The sequence below is a fragment of the Neofelis nebulosa genome, chromosome 9, assembly GCF_028018385.1.
Source record: "Neofelis nebulosa isolate mNeoNeb1 chromosome 9, mNeoNeb1.pri, whole genome shotgun sequence".
In the NCBI taxonomy this organism is placed as follows: domain Eukaryota; kingdom Metazoa; phylum Chordata; class Mammalia; order Carnivora; family Felidae; genus Neofelis; species Neofelis nebulosa.
Window position 1 is genome coordinate 37,602,090 of NC_080790.1, and position 19,908 is coordinate 37,621,997.

Below are 19,908 nucleotides of genomic sequence, written 5' to 3' on the forward strand. Positions count from 1 at the left end.
ACAGATTGTTCAACTCCTTGACCGTATCTGTAAAGATCTTTGCCAACTATACTTTAAACAGTGCAACTCCAAAGGGCCTGCAGAAAGAATGACTTTGCTTCCTGAATGAGGAAGGTAATTTTTTCCTTGGATCCCGCGTGAGGTCAGTAGCAGTCTGTGAAGCCCTGCTTTGCAGGGAGTAGGCTGATTTTTTCCCCCCATTTCAAGTTGTCGGAACTTGTCCTTCAGCACAAGAAAGGAGAGCAAGCCTTTCATTAATCTGTACTGCAGATGTCTCAAGCAGTGCTTCTTTTGATTGTAAAGGTCAACAAATAGTTTGAGCACCTTCGGTATTAGACTGGCTGGCCACTGCTGTTGCAAAGATGAATTTTAGCCAACAGTCCCTTCTCTCAAGAAGCTCACACAGTGGTAGGAACAGCAGATTCATGAATAGTGATTGCCTACAAGGCAGCATTCTTAGGATATTGCTGGAGCACTGAGGGGGGTCACCTAATCCCGCTTCCTAGAGTTGGTGCCTGGCTGGGTCTTAAAAAATGAGTAGATGTTACCTCAGTGAGGAAGAAGGAGGGAGTAGAGCAGCAGTGATGCAGGAAATTCTTAATATTTCTGCTGAGTGAGGCTCTGGTAGGAGTGTTAGAGTGACTCAGGCCACCATAAACCTTCCAGAGCTTGCTTGGCCCTGGGCCTATGGCTAGGGGTCTAGACTCCAGGACCTGCAGGGTCTGAGGCCAGTGATATTTAGTGCAGTGAGCTAGAGTTAGGACTGGAGGGGATGCTGGGGAGAGCGGTGGACTGTAGATTACATGCTTCTTCTGAAGAGGGCAGCTACCATTCGGCTCCAGCAGGTGGATATTATATGGCGGTGTAGGCACAGAATTGCCAGGTCTCCTTTTGTGAAATGTGAAGCTAGAATCCACCTTTTCATCATGTCAACTAATTCAAAACTTTTTTCGAAAGGGTCCTGCTGATTCACAGAAAGCCCATTTAAAGGTTGGAATAGGCCACCAGGAACAAATTTTGGGTGTGAATGAGGGAGAGCCATCAAGGATTTTAGACATAAGTACCAATCACTGCGGCTGCTATATCAGGATGAATTACAGGCTCAGATCTGGGGCAGAAATACCAGCTATTGCAGAACTGTAGGCAGAAGATGTTCAGAGCCTGAATTGGAGCAGTGGTGGCAGGGATGGAGAGGAAGAGCTACATTTGGGAAGTGTTTGTGAGATCAAGTAGGCGTGCTTTGGGGGTTGGGCAATGGAGGTGAGAGACTGGAAGGAGCCAAGGCTGAGGTGACTGAAGATGGCATCGCCTGCAGCCAACACGGGCAGTGTAGGAAGAGTTGGCGAGGAGCAGAGAGGACCGTATCTGGTTTAGGACAGGTTAGTGTGGAATGTCTGTTGAACATCCTCGTGGACATGACCTTGAGGCGGTTGGGTAGGCGGATCCGGAGCTCAGAGGAGGGGTCCGGGCTGGGGGTTTTGTTGTTGAAACTGCGTTGGGGTGGGAGGCTATCAAGAAAGAGCTGTCTGTCATCAGCCTTTTTCTTTCGTTCCTAACCACTTGTTCATTGAACACAATCCCTTCTCACAGCGTTTTTATTCTTGGTGAGGGCGTTCATTAAATAACCAAGTGATAGATTATTTCGTTTTAGTTGTGGCAAGGGTTGTGAAGGATGGGTCCTAGAGACCATGGAAGGGAAGGCCTGGCCTGGTGTGGAGCGTCAAGGAAGACTTCCTGAGGAAGGGACTCTTGAACTGGGCTGAGAAGGGTAAGAAGTCACGAACAAGATGAGGAAAGTGACAGGGAAGGGTTTTTTCAGTCAATTTTCAGGTTCCTGAGGGCAGGAAGGAGTATCCTGCTTTTGAAGCACTGAGAGAAAGGTGCTAACACAGGTGGGCAGGACTTTGACTATGCAGGGACCTGTAAGTGGCAGTAAGAATCGGTTCTGTTGTAAGTACACAGTTAGGGAGAAGGATGGTTGTTTTATCAAAAGTACATTCACACCAGTATCGCGAGAGCAACTGCAGATGCACAGGTAGGACCCCTGTCCGAGCGGCAGCGATGGTGCAGGCAGCAGCCCTGACCCTCTGTGTGATGCTGGTCCCCGCTGAGATGCTAGAGGCAGGGGCAGTCCGCAGCCTAGTAGACAGTTAGATACATGGAACAGGATTTTAAGCAAGCGGGTGATATGACCAGATTTTAAAAATTATTTTAATTTTTTAAAAATTACTTAAAAATTATTTTTAAAAAATCACTCTGGTCACAGGAGTGTGAGAGTTAGAACTGTATATTCTCCAGGGTAAAACTGTACTCCTGAATAGAGAAAAAAACTTTAACTAGATTATTCTGTATTTCCTTGTGTTTTCATTTTAGAAATCAGGACCTTTGATATTTAGGAAAACTGCGTTTAACTCTACAGAAATCAGGTTTTCTGGTAAGTACAATAAACTAATAATATTAATATAACAGTACATTATAAATGAATAACCTCGTGTAATATAACAGAAACTGATATGTTACTAAAACTAATATATATTTTAAACTAGGCTAAATACTTGTTTTTAAGTGGTTCTAAAATTTTCAGGGTTTCTTTTGTTTCAGTGAAGACTTGGTTATTTTCAAGAATAGATTTCTCTGATCCTGTCTCAAAAAATGTAATATGAATTGATCTTTAAAAATTATAATTAATGTGTAATAAAGTAGGCTTCTGTGAAATTTGACTCTGAATCCCAGCTTTTAAAACTAGATAAATTCCTTTTATGAGTATATGAAATGTCGTGATTGGGGTAAAGCCTTTATGCCCCTGAAATTTTTATAAATATATCCATCATCATAGAATACAGTAAAAATTACTACATACTAGCATTTTAATTAGGATTTTAGAGCTTATGAAAGTGAACTTATTTGTTAGGGACTATGTTCTCTATGTAAATGCCCATGTGTGAGAACTACCAGGTTCTCATAGATCTTGAGGTTTTCAAAATATTTTTTTTAATTTTTATAGATTTTTTTTTTTTAGTGTTTTATTTTGAGAGGGGCAAAGAGAGAAGGAGACAGAGGGTCCAAAGCGGGCTTTCAACTGACAGCAGCAAGCCCGATGAGGGGCTCAAACTCACGAACCCTGAGATTATGACTTGAACCGAAGTCAGACACTTAACCAACTGAGCCACCCAAGGTTTTCAGTATTTTTGATGAATTTATAGCAGATCATATTTACTGTGGTCTAACTCCTCTTAGTGTTTCCAGTAACTTGACTAGGTAAATTAGCTGCCAAGGTTAAAGTTTTGGCATAAGGAGTAGTTTTTTGTTGGGTAAAGCAAATTGGCTTCCTGGGGATCCAAAGCCATGCCCCTTTTCTCTATCACAGTATGCTCAGGTCATTTGTTGGGTGATTCTGCTGTATGTCCAGCCATCAGCTAGACAGGAGAGGTGGTTCAAAGCAGTTCATTGATATCATCAGTGGTGATAACAACTTGGTAAGAGGAAATTGAAGTCCAAGGTGGGTGAGGGGAAAAAAATTGGCATCTAACTACTTTAGTGAATTCAGATTTCAGTGGCTAGACAAGTAAGACTTAGGAGACTGTTGCAGACAAAAAAAAAATTACATGGGGGGGGGAAAAGTGATATGGACCAGTGAAACACATAATCTGATTTTAAAAAATCATACCTAATATCTGAGATCAGCTAAGAGTAGACCACACTCAAGACAGTGGTATTAATATATCTAAAGAAAGAATGAGGCAGAAGACAGTTAACAGTAAAAGCATAAAAAATATATATGTGAGGGTTTAGTTAAGTAAAGCATACAGTGTCTAGTAGCACCGATGAGAGAGAGGTCTTCTTTTTTTTTTTAATGTTTATTTTTGAGAGAGAGAAAGAGAGATAGAGTATGAGCAGGGGAGGGGCAGAAAAAGAGGGAGACGCAGGTCTGAAGCAGGCTTCAGGCTCTGAGCTGTCAGCACAAAGCCTGACATAAGGCTCGAACTCAGGAAGGGTGAGATCGTGACCTGAGCCGAAGTCAGACGCTTACCCGACTGAGCCACCCAGGCGCCCTGAGAGAGAGGTCTTCTTGAGCTGTGACTGTAGGTGGGACATGTGGCTGATAGATGTAGACGTAGTATCCATCTGAGCCTTCATTCTGGTGCCATGCTCATCAAGCAGCTTTCATCACCTTTGGGTATCCAGGAAGACATGCTGAAGGGAGAGAGTTAATCATTACACAGCCACTTTACAGTTACTGTTCATTTGAAGCAGTAATTGGACATTCCAGATTATACATCTAAATTGGTGTTGTAATGAAGGAGTGAGAATGAGGCTCTGTGTTCTCACAGAACCAATTTTAATGCCTGCAAAAATCTAAGAATTAGTCCCTTGGATATGTGTCCCTGCTGTTTGGTAGATGAGACATCTGACTTTCCTTTAGGCGACCCCTCTTTTGGTAGCCCATTCAAGAGGTAGTCTTGTGGAATTGCTGCTGAAAATCTCTCAATGTTATTCACCCCCTACACAGAATAAAAGAAATATGCTATATAGTCATCTGAATATGTACAGAAAAATATTTGAAAAAATTCAACACCCATTCATGATAAAAACTCTTAGAAAACTAGAAATAGAAGGAACTTCCTTAAGCTGGTAAAGACATCTATGAAAACTCTGTAGCTACTGTTATACTGTCTGTTTTCCCAGATTGGTCTGTAAATTCAGCTAATTTCAATCAAAATCTAAGCTGACTTTTATGTAGAAATTGACTAGCTGTATCTAAAATTTATATGCAAGTGCAAAGAACCTAGAATAGCCAAAGCAATTTTAGAAAAAGAACAAAGTTGGAAGACTTTTACTGTTTTATTTCAAAACCTACATAAAGCTTCAGTAACTGTAGCAGTGTGGTACTAGCATAAGGATAGATACATAGAACAATGAAACAGATCAGAGGGGTGCCTGGGTGGCTCAGTGGGTTAGGCATCTGACTTCTGCTCAGGTTATGTTCTCATGGCGCATGGGTTTGAGCCCCATGTCAGGCTCTGTGCTGACCCCTCAAAGCCTGGAGCCTGCTTCAGATTCTGTCTCTGTCTCTCTCTGCCCCTCCTCCACTCATGCTTTGTCTCTCTCTTTCAAAAATAAATAAATATTAAAAAATTAAAAAAAGGGGCGCCTGGGTGGCGCAGTCGGTTAAGCGTCCGACTTCAGCCAGGTCACGATCTCGCGGTCCGTGAGTTCGAGCCCCGCGTCAGGCTCTGGGCTGATGGCTCGGAGCCTGGAGCCTGTTTCCGATTCTGTGTCTCCCTCTCTCTCTGCCCCTCCCCCGTTCATGCTCTGTCTCTCTCTGTCCCAAAAATAAATAAAAAACGTTGAAAAAAAAAAATTAAAAAAAAAAAAAAAAAAAAAAAAAATTAAAAAAAAAAATCAGAGAGCCCAGAAATAAACCCACATTTATGAGGTCAGTTGCTTCTCAACAAAGATGCCAAGATAATTCTTTAGAGAGAGAATAGTCTTTTCAATAAATGATGCTGGAACAACTGGATATCCACACTGAAAAAAATCTCATCTTTTACATTGGATTATGGATTTAGATACTCTGTCCCCACTTCCCTGTCCTCCCTCTCTGGGGCTCAATTTGCATATATGTTAGACTGCTTGATATTGTCTCACAGATCACTGAGGCCTTGTTAATTTTTTTTCAGTCTCTTTCTGTGCTTCATTTTGAATCTTTCTATTGCTTTGTCTTCAAATTCAGTGATTTTTTCTTCTCCAGTATTTAATCTCCTGTTAGTCTCATAAAGTGAACTTCTTACTTGGATATTGTAATTTTTTTAATCTCTAGAAGTTTGTTTTTTAATATCTTCTTTCTCAATATTTTCATATTTTCCTTTACATCTTTCAGCATATGGAAAATATTTATAACAGCTTTAATATTCTTCTCTGCTAATCATCTTTTTCCCTTCCATTTTTATCATAATGACTAATCTATCATGATTATGAGTTAGTTTTTTCTTTTTCTGTCTAGGGTTTTGGTTGGATGGTGGATATCATGAATGTTAGCTTCTTAAGTGCTGTAATTGTGTTATATAGTTGTATTCCTTTGACTTTGTTCTGCCAGACAGCTGAGTTTCTTTTGGGTGAGTTTGATCTTTTCCAGTTTTGTGTTTAATTTCTTTCAGGATGGATCTGGAGTAGCTTTAACTGTAGGGCCAACTTAGCACCACTTCTAAGATATGACCCTGCTACATTTCTCCTGAATGCTTGGTATATTTAATGAGGCCCCTCCACTCTTGCTAGTGGAAACTCAAACAGTTACCAGCCCTGTATGACCTCTGAGAATGATTGGGCTTCTTTCTATGCATGGGCTGGCTGCCATGCAGGCAGGCTCAGTAGTATCTCTGTCCAGATTTCTTTTACTCTCTCTCTCTGTGCAGGTTCCAGCTCTTGAGTATTCTCCCCCAGAAATTCTAACAGCCTCAGCTTCTTGAACTGCAGTCTCGGGGCTCGGTTTGGATTCCTTCTGGTTACCAGTGGTTCCCTTCTGGTTCACAGTGATCCCAGCCTCCTGGTATTCATGTCCTTATGTAGTCCCCTACCATATTGTATCAAGGTTGGTCTAACCAAGAAATATGATAGAGCTAATGGCATATCACTTCTGAAACTAGGTCATAAAAGATACTGTGGCTTCTTCTTTGCTCTTTCTCTCTGATGACCTATTCTGTGGGAAGCCAGCTGCCATGTTGTGATGACACTCCCAAAAGAGCTCTTCCTAATTCTAGACTTAATCCTTTTCAGTCTGTCTAATCACGTTACCCTCCTACCTGAAATATTTGGTGTTACTTTGTAACATTCAAAATAAAGGAAAACTCCTTAGCAAAGCATAGTACCCCTTATGACTTTTCTCCAGCACTCTACTCCAGCTTCAGCTCTTCCCTCTTTCCCCAGTCTGTGTTCTGACCATAGCAAACTATTTTCAGGTGTCATACTCATGCCTGCTCTCACATACCCTGCCCTGAGCATTTGCATATACTGTCTCTGCCCTCCTCATCACCTAGCTAACTCCTGCTCTCACATTAGAGGTCTCCTCCACCAGTAAGCATGTCAGCACCCCTTCTTTATGCCCTCCTAGACTATGCCAGGTGCCCTGCTCGGGGCTCCTCTGACTCCCTGTTCTCAGCCCCTTATTCTGTCTAAGGTGCCTATTTCACTGTTATCCCTCCCCTGGCCAGTACCTCTAATATCAAGGACAGGGGTTGTTTTCGTTTACCATTATGTCTCTTTCTGGCACACAAGGGGTGCTCACTCAGTATTTTTTGAATGAATAAGTTAGTGAAGAGAAGAGTTTAGAGTGCGGTGAGCAGTGACTTAGCATATTCCGTTACTCAGTTGATTTTAGTGCTGGATTTAACGTACAGATTAAATGAATAGTATTTGGTTAACTATAATAATTTAATTTAATGAACTTATCTCATTTTGCAGTGATTTTGGGGAGAAATTAGGTACTATTTTATTCATTGTTTCATTATAGTAACCTATTTTAAGTTGCATTCTTGAAACCTGAAAGCTTACATAGGAGTACATATAGGATTGTTGTACAATAAGACTTTCTTTTTTCTAAACAGTTAAGTCATTCAGTTGTTCTGGGCCTGTGAAGTTTACCATCGAGTGGTATTTGAAGTATCATACCTGTCAGAATGAATATTCTAAGCTGGAGGTAAGTAAAATGCAAATTTTTAAGGTACGTAAAGGTATGAAGGAAAAATTATGAGTATAAAGATTTATTAGCTCCTCAGGTGAGGAGGCCAGAAATGTGGATTGTAGTTTTAAAAGTGCCACAGATTTATTTTGGGACTTAGGCAAGAAATGTTTTAATTTTTATCAAAGTGTATACCTTCTGAGAAGGAAACAAATCTTTTAGTTTCCTTTTTGTCTTGAGAGAAATGTTAGTAAATATTTAAATCAGTCATGTAGGAACTGTAGATAAAGATGTTGTGGGTCACATACAAATAAAAATCAACACAGTTTAAGAACGAAATGTGAAAGTTTTACTTCATTCAAAAAATTGGTGACAGGACACCTAGAACTTTAGTGAAGTCAGGTAGCTTTAGTGAGTAGAAGTAGATCTCGCAAAGAGGTGAGGGGAAAGGAGACCGCCCCCCCCACCACCCACCCCTGCCAAGGAAAGAAGGGGGAGGGTATAAGAAGAGAAAAGAGGCCCCACTGGGTTTCTTCTTCCCCTGCAGGGTCCACTGGGCTCAGCAAGGTGTTCTCCTGTGACAGGTCTCCTGATGGTTGCTCACAGTCATTTCCTTCACGGCTTCTCTGTTGTTTGTGTGCTCCTAGCATGAATCGTGTGCATTTCCATACTTTTATCTGTATTGTCTTTCCATTTGGGGTGAAAGGTGCCATTGTCCTCAAATATTGCCTTTGTGACTTTATTCCCTGTTATTTCACCCCTACATACTAAATACTAAATACTTCAGTGTGTCCTGGGATGCCTGGGTGGCTCAGTTGGTTGAGCGTCTGACTTTAGCTCAGGTCGTGGTCTCGCAGTTCGTGAGTTTGAGCCTGTGTCACGCTCTGTGCTGACAGCTCAGAGCCCGGAGCCTGCTTCAGATTCTGTATCTCTCTCTCTCTCTCTCCCACTCGCCTGCTCATGCTCTGCCTCTCTCTGTCTCTCAAAAATAGATAAATGTTAAAAAAAAAATTAAATACTTCAGTGTGTTTCCTAAGAACAAAGGTGTTCACTTAGCTTGCACAGTGCAGTGATAAAATTGAGGGAATTTAACATTGATACAAAATTATTATCTAACAAACAGATCTTATTAAAGTTTTGCCGGTGTTCCCAAAACATCCTTTTTGGCAGTTTGTTGTATTTTTTTTTCCTGGTACAAGATCCAATCTAGGGTCACAGTGCATTTCTACAGTGTTCTGTTTTTGTTTTTGTTTTTTGTCTTTCACAATATGACACTGATATATTTGAAGTATACAAGCCACTTATTTTTATAAAATGTCCCTCAGTTCCAGCACTTCTCATGTTTCCTCTTGATTAGATTCTGGTTATATTTTTGGCAGGAGTACCAAAGAATTCGGGTTTGTCCCATTTTTGGTAATGATAACTTTTGATCTGTTGGTTAAGGACATTTATGCCAGGTTTCTCCACTGTAGAGTTACGACTGTTCTCTTTGTTGTTAACAATAACTTGTGAAGAAGTACTTTTGTACTTGTGTGTCAATATCCTGATTTTTCATCAGTTCTTGTCTGAACATCCTTTGACTCTTGCCTGATGAATCAGCTATTGCTCTGATAATTGCTTGGTGGTGATTTTCTCTTTTTTTTTTTTTTTAATTTTTTTTTTTTTTTTTTACATTTATTTATTTTTGGGACAGAGAGAGACAGAGCATGAACGGGGGAGGGGCAGAGAGAGAGGGAGACACAGAATCGGAAGCAGGCTCCAGGCTCTGAGCCATCAGCCCAGAGCCTGACGCGGGGCTTGAACTCACGGACCGCGAGATCGTGACCTGGGCTGAAGTCGGATGCTTAACCGACTGAGCCACCCAGGCGCCCCTAGTGGTGATTTTCTAATTCCATATTTCCTTCTGCTTTGTTAACATTCTTCCATGAAGATGAGCCTGTTCTTTTCCTCTTGTCTTGCCTGTCAGTCAGTCACCTGAGCAGTCATCAGCATGGACTCATTGAATTTTACTTTGTTAGATGGGTTATAATCTGTTACTATTTTGTATTTATTTGGCTCAAACTGTTTCCTACTGGCCAGTTGAAGCCACCTTAACGTTTTATTGATGACTAGAAGCTGCCATTAGGAGCCTGGTTTTATTCATCTGTCTTTGGTTTATCTTTCCTTATTGTTAATTTTTTTTTTTTAACGTTTATTTATTTTTGAGACAGAGAGAGACAGAGCATGGATGGGGGAGGGGCAGAGAGAGAGGGAGACACAGAATCGGAAGCAGGCTCCAGGCTCTGAGCCATCAGCCCAGAGCCCGACGCGGGGCTCGAACTCACGGACCGCGAGATCATGACCTGAGCCACCCAGGCGCCCCTATCTTTCCTTATTGTTAAATGCTGCTTTTCTTTGTAAAATCTTTTTATACATGGGATAAAATGAAAGTAGCCTCAGGACAAAATATTTTTTATTTCTCCGTGAACCATCTCCTGCGATAATACCGTATCACCTTTCTTCCTGTAAGATTATGCTTGCATTATGTGTTACTGTATCTGAGCATATTGGAATGGCTAACATGTCATGGTAACTTCATCATACTTAAAATTATATTTAAAACATTTTTCTTGGGACGCCTAAGTGGCACAGTCGGTTAAGCGTCTGACCTCAGCTCAGGTCATGATCTCACAGTTCGTGAGTTTGAGCCTCTCGTGGGACTCTGTGCTGACAGCTCCGAGCCTGGAGCCTGTTTCAGATTCTATGTCTCCCTTGCTCTCTGCCCCTCCCCCACCCTCCCCCATCTCTCTCTCTCTCTCAAAAATAAACATTAAAAAAACACTTAAAAATGTTTTTCTTTTCAGTATTTTGTTCTGCATGTTTTTAAGTGCTCCAAACTGAATAAATCTTTGATATCATTTAGATGTCAAGTTTTACTTATCTTCCCGAGTAAGAAGCATGGAAACAAATTATAACCCAGAATTTTGCCTTGAGTAGGAGGAGCTATCACAAAAACATGAACCCAGCGTTGATGAAGACTTTTGTGGTCATTATTTCAAGAACGTTGAATGTTGGACAACAAAATATGAAAACGTAAATTGCAACAGTGACTTACAGGTGTTTCCCTCATTGAATGTGAGTATATGTGTTGTCATGTCAAAGTAGAATTTACTGTACTCCCACTGAATACAAGTAGTAACTTCCTTTCTATTCTGTCAACATTTTGATAAAAGAAAGGTGCTTAATTAGTTATGTTTAGGTTAAGTTCTTTTGAATGTGTGGTAGTAGGTAATAAGTAAGATACTGGCACCGTTGTTCCATTTCTTTGTACCCCTTTGCAGCAACACTCTTGAAAAAGAACCCTTTTGTCTTCCTATCCTGATCTGTTGTCAGTTCATCTGTCACTCTCTCGTTTCCACTCCAGTCCTACCTTTGCCCCCGTTACTCCATCAGAACAGCTAGTCAAGGTTTCCAGTGACCTCCATGTGAGATCTGGTGGTCTCTTAGTCTTACCAAAGGTCTGCCAGCCTTCTTGACTTATCACACTTAACCTACTTGAACACTGTCCCCTCCCTTATGCACTTACTTCCCTCCCTGTCTGGAATATTAGATCCCAAAATGTTGATAGCACTCATCCATGAGTTGTGAGGCTGTGGGTCATTTTATCTTATTTTTGTTCTGTAAATTCTGAAATGAAAATATATCTTTGGTAAAAATTGTAAAGGGTTCTTAAAATTTGTATTGAGGTGTGATAAATGTAAAGTGTACATATCAGAAGTGGATGGCTTGATGAATTTTCAGAACCTGAACACACCAGTATAGGCCCAGATCAAGTACAGAATATTTTAGCACCTAGACCCCCCTTTTAGTTCCTAATACCTTCCCCACCAAAGGTAGCCACTATCTTGATTTAAAAAATAATTTTTCAATGGGGCGCCTGGGTGGCTCAGTCAGTTGAGCGTCTGACTTCAGCTCAGGTCATGAACTTGAGGTTCATGAGTTTTGAGCCCCATGTTGGGCTCTGTGCTGACAGTTCAGAGCCTGGAGTCTGTTTCAGATTCTGTGTCTCCCTCTCCCTCTGTTCCTCCCCCACTTGCATCTGACTCTCTGTCTCTCAAAAATAAATAGATTAAAAAAACTTTTTTTTAAATTTTTTTCAAAAGCAGGATTTTGTTACTCATGTTTGGGCTACAAAGAGATGTGTTCTCTGGTGTTTAGCTTTCAAATCTTTACTTTTCTCATAACATATTTTTTTCTTGATTGTTAAGACAGCTTTTCCCCCATAGAAATGCAGCAATATAAAATGGAATTATGTTATTTGTTTTTCCAGAATAAGGAACTAATTACAAATATCAGAAATGTTTCCAACCAGGAAGGATCAACAGTAAGTCATTTTATTTGTCTTTAAATCAAATGTATACAAGTTCTAGTAAGCCTGAAAAGAATAGATACTTGGACAGTGATATACAGTAGGGTTATTAGAAGTGGGGAAGAAAAAAGAAGCGTTATATCAAATAGTATATTTTTGTGTGTATCTATATGAATTTTGTATGTATTTGTTTCTGTCTTTGTTTAAAAATTCCTTTTAGGTTGTAACTTAAGGTTAACTTCTTTGTAGCCTTTTTTCAAATGCCTAGCATAGCAATGGGCTGGTCTGGATCATCATTGAGGATGGAAATAAATAGATAGAGTCCATGCGTGTAGCACCGGGGAGGAGAGAATTTGGTATTTGGGGGAATTCTGAAAGTCACAAGACCAAGAGGTGGGGAGGGTTGGAAGCAGCTGTGTGTAGGGACTGAAGACAGGTTTAGGAGAGCTTACTTTGCTTTTATCTTGTCATCCTTCGTGTTTCCAGCTTTGCACAGGCTGTGTCTCAGGTGGAGGAGTAGGAAATGAAAGGGAAAGATAGGAAGTCTTCTGGAAGGATGTATGTGAAAAGTTTGATTCAGTTATGTGGGGGCATTGTGGCGTTCACAGGCATTACAATGAGCAGTGTCCTTTCCCGGCAGGACTGCTAGTAACATAGATCTTAATAAGTAATTGAACCTATGTACCAAATCTGTGCAGTCTCTCTAACAATGTTATCTGACTTCTAACTCCCCCAGTTCAGTTCAAAACCACACCCATTTAAAAACTGAATGCTTGAGGGGCATCTGGGTGGCTCAGTCAGTTGAGCCTCCGACTTCAGCTCAGGTCACGATCTCACGGTTCGTGAGTTCAAGCCCCGCATCAGGCTCTGTGCTGATGGCTCAGTCTGGAGCCTGCTTTGGATTCTGTGTCTCTCTGTCTCTCTGACCCTCCCCCACTTGCACTCTGTCTCTCAAAAATAAATAAATGTAATAAAAATTAAAAACTGAATGCTTGATATTAGGATAAAATGTGGGAAGGGTAATATTAGGAAAAAACATTTGAATGGTAATATTAAGTAAAACATAGAATGGTAACATTCAGGGGAAATTCTTTAGAAATACTGAAAGTAGAAAAATTGAAGAGTAGAAAAAGCTTTTTCCTCTTCCATTGCTTTGGTTCTGAGAGGCCCATGGTGAGAAAACAATGAGGGAAATCCTTCCAGTGTCCACTGTCCCTACACTACCTACCATTTTTTTTCATTGTTTCAAAAGACTGAAAAGTGGGGCACCTGGGCAGCTCAGTCAGTTAAGCAACCGACTCTTGGTTTTTGGCCCAGGTCATGATCTCATGGTTTGTGAGTTTGAGCCCCATGTTGGGCTCTGTGCTGACAGCAAGGAGCCTGCTTAGGATTCTCTCTCTACCTGCCCCCCTCTGCACCTCCCCTGCTCATTTTCTCTCTCTCTCTCAAAATAAATAAACTAAAAAAAAAATTTGAAACTGAAAAGTAACCCAATTCAGTTACTAAAAGTTGTTTTATTTATTTATTATTTTTTTTTCAACATTTATTTATTTTTGGGACAGAGAGAGACAGAGCATGAACAGGGGAGGGGCAGAGAGAGAGGGAGACACAGAATCGGAAACAGGCTCCAGGCTCCGAGCCATCAACCCAGAGCCTGACGCGGGGCTCGAACCCACGGACCGCGAGATCGCGACCTGGCTGAAGTCGGACGCCCAACCGACTGCGCCACCCAGGTGCCCCTAAAAGTTGTTTTAAAATGTGGTGAACAATTGTTTATATTTTCTATAGCAATTTTTTAAAACAACATAAAGGATATATATTTTTTTCCTGTTTCAGGATGTGATAGCCAGAACACAGAGAGATGGGTTTCATATATTTATTGTTTCTGTGAAAACGGACAAAACAGATGCAAGATGGAATTTGAATGGTATATTTAAACTGCATGCATGTTTGCTGTCTGCTTTTACTGTATTCTGTGTTTTTGTCATTGACCCAAATCTACATTTTTTGGTTAAAATACATCATTGAAAAACAAATCTCTGTGAATCACAAAAACAAATGACCTGTTTATCTGGGGGACTTAAAACTTTCTGCTTATCTTACTATTATATGTTTTAATGGATTGGAAATTTAAAATTAAGATAAATTTTTAAAATTTCAAACTCCAGTGGGATATAATAAAATTCTTTATCCTTTCAGGTTAAAAAAAAATTTCTAATATAGAGATGGGTAGGCAACATTTTAATTGTATTTGAAGTAGATTATATTCTAGGTCAGGAAAATGGCCATCACCAGGCGTTTAAAATTCTCATTTTAAAGCATCTGTCTGTAGCTTAGGAGTAGAAGTAGCCTGTCTGGCAATGATAGCTTCTGTGGTCTGTGAGCTCTGCCCACTCCCCACCCCCCAACGCAAGAGTGGGCTTACAATAAGCAATCTTCAAGGGAGTGAATGCTTTCACAGATCGTAGAATTGCTTCGGCTGTCGTTTTGCAGAGTAGCGTCTGTTGGACCAGTGGTAGCCAAACAGCATGTGAGGATCCTGCTCTGATTCACCCACTGGGGACACAGGTGTGAAGCCAGGCTTTGCCTTTGAGAATTGCCCAGTCCAGCAGGGAGGCAGAAAGTACTGAGGGGACATGGGCGTTGCTTCAGAGGAGGCACAGAACTGGTGTACTGCAGGGGAAGCTGGTGGAGGTGGCTGCTCTGGACGAGTGGGCCGTGGGGCTTCCCCCCACAGATGACATAGTGGGCCAGATAAGAGCCAAATAACAGAGCTGCCACCTGGACTTGTGTGTCCCCCCACAACCCCCGCCTTCCCAGGTATTGCGTCTTTTCCCCTGATAGCAGCAGGCAGTTTCAAGGCCCTACTAGTTAGTAACAGAAGCAGTTACTGAGCTCTGCAAGTCTTGTACTTTATTTGGCACTCTGTTTATTATTGTCACCTTGGACAATGACCCAAACTAGATGCTTGAATTCAGTAATTTATCCCAAGTTACAGTAAGGAAGACAAAGTCCTCAGTGAGGTCAGCGACTCAACATGGGGCCAACCTAAGGCCGGTACTGCTTTACTGTCTGCATAAGGTCAGATTTGGCCCAGCTTTTACAACAGCATGTATACAAGTAAAGGTATCTTGGTAAGATTACATGTTAATGACTGGTAATTAGCCAATACATTGTGTGTCTTAGGTAAAAATGCAGATTTGTCGGCTTGGTGTGTGTTCTTGGAACCTTCTGGGAAATGAGCTTACATTTAAAAATATAAGAAAAGACTGATTGGTAATTTAATTCTTTGATGTCTTTATCCCCATCTTCACCAGTTTCTCTTTCTATGATCGGGCCTCATGGATATATTTCTGCGTCAGATTGGCCACTAATGATTGTGAGTATTTCTCATCATTTTTTCCTTTTTTAAAAATGAATTTTATATCCTAATTGGAAAATCTAACAACTTAAAGAGCTCAGTGGTGGTATCCCTTAGTAGCTAATACTTTGGTATACCCTCTGTTTTTGGCTAGAGTGACAGGAAAATAAAAGACTGGATAGTTGAATGAAGAAATGTCCATTTTCAAGTGATCACAAGCCGTAACTGACTAAAATTGCTCTTCTTCCTACAGTTTTACATGGTGATGTGTATCGTTTATATTTTATATGGCGTACTATGGCTGATGTGGTCTGCCTGTTATTGGAAAGATATATTAAGAATTCAGTTCTGGATTGCAGCTGTTATTTTCCTGGGAATGCTTGAAAAAGCAGTTTTTTATACTGAATATCAAAACATCAGCAGCACTGGGCTATCAAGTAAGCTGTGACTCTCTCCATAAATACTATATGATCTGGGGCGCCTGGGTGGCTCAGTCGGTTGAGCGGCCGACTTCGGCTCAGGTCACGATCTCGCAGTCCGTGAGTTCGAGCCCCGCGTTGGGCTCTGTGCTGACAGCTCGGAGCCTGGAGCCTGTTTCGGATTCTGTGTCTCCCTCTCTCTGACCTTCCCCCGTTCATGCTCTGTCTCTCTCTGTCTCAAAAATAAATAAACATTAAAAAAAAAAAATTAAAAAAAAAATACTATATGATCCAAGAGGCCCCTAGCATTTGTGAGCAGAGCTGCGGGAGGCCTCCTTTGTACAGTGATTTGGGAACAGTTGCGTTATAGATGAAGACGACAAGAGCCAAGATGAGAACGTGAGAGTAGGACTCTGATCTAGGCTAGTGTCTGTATTGTCCTCATTTTCCATTTCCCTTCTTTCCCTCACTTTCTTCCTGGGGAAAAGAAAACTCCCACTTCAGTGATTGGATTAGATCAATAAAAGTTCCAGAGGGGGGCACTTTAGGTGCTACTGATCCTTTTAACATATTTCTCTGTCATTTTCCCATACTCTTCCTTCTCCTTTCTCCTCCACAAAAGAAAAGAAGGAAAATCTGACCCCACGCAGTAAAATCAGTAGTTCTGGGATGGATGTGCCTTCAGCCTTCTTGTGTTCTCTCTGTCTCTTTGTTCTCACACAGAACTTCATGTGACCACTGGAGGCCCCTCGAGGTTTACACAGGGAAGTGTGTGAATCAGAAAGGGCAGGAAGGCGGGCATCCTCAGATGTGTGCCCCAGGTTTCTAGAAGGTGGAATGCAAAAAGGCCAGAGAGGTAAAGGTACAATCGCATCACCCGGCCTTTGAAAAGGGAGGTAGCTCCAAAGGGATGAAAGCACTCAGGAGTGATCAGTTCTGAGTGATCAGCTAAAATGATCTTTGTGCAGATTTTTATAGGGTGTGATTATGTCGGCTATTTATTTTTATAATACTCCAAAAAAAAAGAAGAGTGAGTTGGAATGTGGATGAAACAGATTTGCCCTAATGTTGATAATTATTGAAGCTGAGTATTGGGCACATGGGAGTTCACTATACTGCTTTTTCTGTGTTGGGGAATGTTTGTAATTTCCCAAAATAAAAGGGTAGGTACAAAAGAAGAAAGAAAAGACAAACATTCAAGGAGGCACATTAGAGGTATTATTATTCTATAAGAGGTTTTAGTGGTGTGTGTGTGTGTGCGCGTGTGTGCGCGCACGCGCATGCGTGCACGTGTGTGCTCTAAATAAAATAATGAAGGAGGGGTGAGGCTGCTGCTCCTGGCTGGAGAGTAAAGCATTCTTGAATGTGAAATAAGGCAGTTCAGCTCCTTTGCTCTGAGTGGTGATCCTCTCTTGTCTAGGGAGCGTTGAGGGTGGCTTGAACTTCAGTGGGGAGCCGCAGAAGCTCTTGCCATCCTCACGGACTTCAAGCCCTGTGTCTGAGATGACATGAGAAGGGCTTGGGAGAGAAGCCCCAGGCTGCTGTCAGCGTCTTTGAGGAGTCCTGTGAGAGGGACAGGTGTCAGACGACATGGCTGTTGCTCTTTCTGATTTTCCCAAGTGGGAATTCTGTAACCCAGGCTGTCTTGCTTAGCACTGATCCTGCAGGGACAGGAAACGGTGATTGTTAGGACCCAACACGGGGACCTTAAGAATAGGTCATATCAGATTGACTTCTTTTGTGCTTCTAAACTTAGTATACCTGGACTTCTTCAAGGTATTTGACAACTTTGATTTCTTGTGGACAAGATGGAGAAATGTGCACTGAGAACTGGCTGTGCAGCCGTATCTAAAGAGCCCGTGCACATAAGCACCCATCAGTCTTGTCAGTATAGAGCTGTGTCGTCCAGTGTGGTGGCCATAAACCACATCTGGCTGTTTAAATTAAGTGAAGTTAGCAGTTTATTTCCTCAGTTGTACTAGCGGCATTTCACATGCTCAGTAGCCACATGTGACCACTGATTACTGTATTGGACAGCGTGGATGTAGAACATCTCCATCATCCTGGAAACTTCTGTTGGACAGCACCGGAGCAGTGGTTCTCATCCCTGGCTGCACATGAGTGTCCCTTGAAGAACTTTCAAGCAATACCAGTGCCAGAGATTCTGGTTGAAGTAGGCCTAAGAATTGGTTCTGTTGAGAGGCTTCCCATATGATTCTAGTATGCATCTGGGATTGAGAACCACTGGGTTAGAAGGGGGCTTTGAATGACACCTGTCTCACAGGTTTTAGACCTTGTGGCTGGTTTATCCTAAATGTTATACCTGACATTTATTGCAGGCCTGTGCATATGTAGAGAGCATTCACTAAAATGCTGTGGATGATGTGAGGCTGGTGGAGTTGTTCATACTGGGGGTATAGAGAATAATTTTAGATGGACCCTTCTCACGTGAAGGTACTTGAAGGGGTGCAGACAGATTTGGTATCCCAAATGGAAAGGTAAAACCTAATAGGTAAGACCTTGAACTTGGGGTTCAAGTATAAATTGAAAAAATATAAATGGGAAACTTTTCTAAAGGATTTAAAGGTTGAAGCTGATGAATCAGCTTAACATAGACAGTTATAGGCAGTTGTGCCTCCCACTAGCTCCTACGGCGTTACGTTACAGCAGGAGGGCTAGCAGTCAAGACATTGAGAAGTTCCACCTGCCAGGAAGGTTGTATTCACTTTGTTCCAAGAGGGAAATAGTCCAGACTGAGCAGCTCACGAAGGGATTTGAAAACACGCTACCCTTAAACATTTGTTATCCTAAACCTCTTCACATTCTGCATCCGCTCTTAGGGAGTTCATCCATTGTTTTCTTCTTAAAGCTCAACTTCCTGGCCAGATGTCTGTCCTGAGCTGCAGACCTAGTAACTGGTCACCTGCCAAACATCTTCTGAATGCCTTACATTCATCTCTGTAGGGCATAAAAGAAACTCACCTTTCCCACCCTTGTACTTTTGACTCACTTTAGTCCCAACCTAATGCTCCTGCAGGTATTCCTGTCGGTGGATGGCCCTGCCGGTTGACCTTGGTGCCATCCTTTTTGCCACCCTCTTCCTCTCCCTCTAGTTCCACATCTGTCTACAAGACATTTGATGAGGTCTCTTGTGATTTCTTGTGGACAAGTTGGAAAATTGTGAGCTGAAAACAAGACTAATTAGGTGGATTCACTACTTGTTTCTGTATATCTTTCTGGTTCTCTCCATCTTCCCTGCCAGCACTGTGCTCTTATCGTCTCTTACCTGGATTTCTGGAATGACTTCCTGAGCATTTTCCTTGCTGGTAGTCTCGTTCCTCTCCAAGCCATTAAGTAGACCAATCTTGATAAAATCAAGCTGTCAGTTTTATTCCAAGAGTCAGCAAACTTCTTGTGCAAAGACCATATGGTAAATATTTTTGGCTTTACAGGCCATATGGTCTCTGTTGCTACTACTCAACTCTGCCATTATAGCACAAAAGCAGCCACAGTCAACACGTGAACAAATGGGCGTGGCTCTCTTCCAATGAAGCTTTATTTACAAAGACAGATGTAGGGCCACATTTGACCTGTGGGCTATAGTTTACCAATTCCTTTTTTACTCCCTTGTTTACAGTCATTGACTTCCCACTGCCCTTCACATAAAATCCAGATTCATAACATGGCCTAACCACCCTGCGTGATTGTCCCTGCCTCTATCACCAGCCTCTTTTTTTGATATCCCCCATTACACTCTCTGCTACAGATACACTGGACTTTGATTTCTTGCAAAGTGTTTTACTTTTCATCTTTCTCCTCCATGCCTTTTCATGTGCCATTTATTTTGCTTTTCTCTTATTCCCCCCAAATATTTAACTTTTACTAGGCCTTCAAATCCTGACTTAGATGTTGCTTCCTCTGAAAAGCTTTTCTGAACCCACTTGCACCTCCCTCAAGTGTGGATTCAGTTGTCTTCTTCATAGTCCTGGGAGATGCTGTGTTGCCTCTAGCACTCACCACACTGAGTTCTGTGTATTTGCTTGTCCTCACCAGAGTAGCAGCTTCATGAGGGCAGGGATCATGGTGTCTCTTTTCCTATTGTAGC

At 41.6% G+C, this 19,908-nt stretch overlaps 1 protein-coding gene across 3 annotated transcripts in view; it reads left to right on the forward strand.

Annotated features, from left to right (window-relative positions):
• TMEM87B (transmembrane protein 87B) overlaps positions 1-19,908 on the forward strand; it is a 48,683-nt gene that overhangs the window by 1,597 nt on the left and 27,178 nt on the right. For all 3 annotated transcript variants that reach the window (XM_058683291.1, XM_058683290.1, XM_058683292.1), the window contains exons 2-8: positions 2,374-2,434; positions 7,602-7,693; positions 10,652-10,789; positions 11,985-12,038; positions 13,860-13,950; positions 15,341-15,402; positions 15,638-15,821. In XM_058683291.1, coding sequence (XP_058539274.1) covers positions 2,374-2,434; positions 7,602-7,693; positions 10,652-10,789; positions 11,985-12,038; positions 13,860-13,950; positions 15,341-15,402; positions 15,638-15,821 — 682 coding nt within the window. The remainder of the gene's footprint in view (positions 1-2,373; positions 2,435-7,601; positions 7,694-10,651; positions 10,790-11,984; positions 12,039-13,859; positions 13,951-15,340; positions 15,403-15,637; positions 15,822-19,908) is intronic.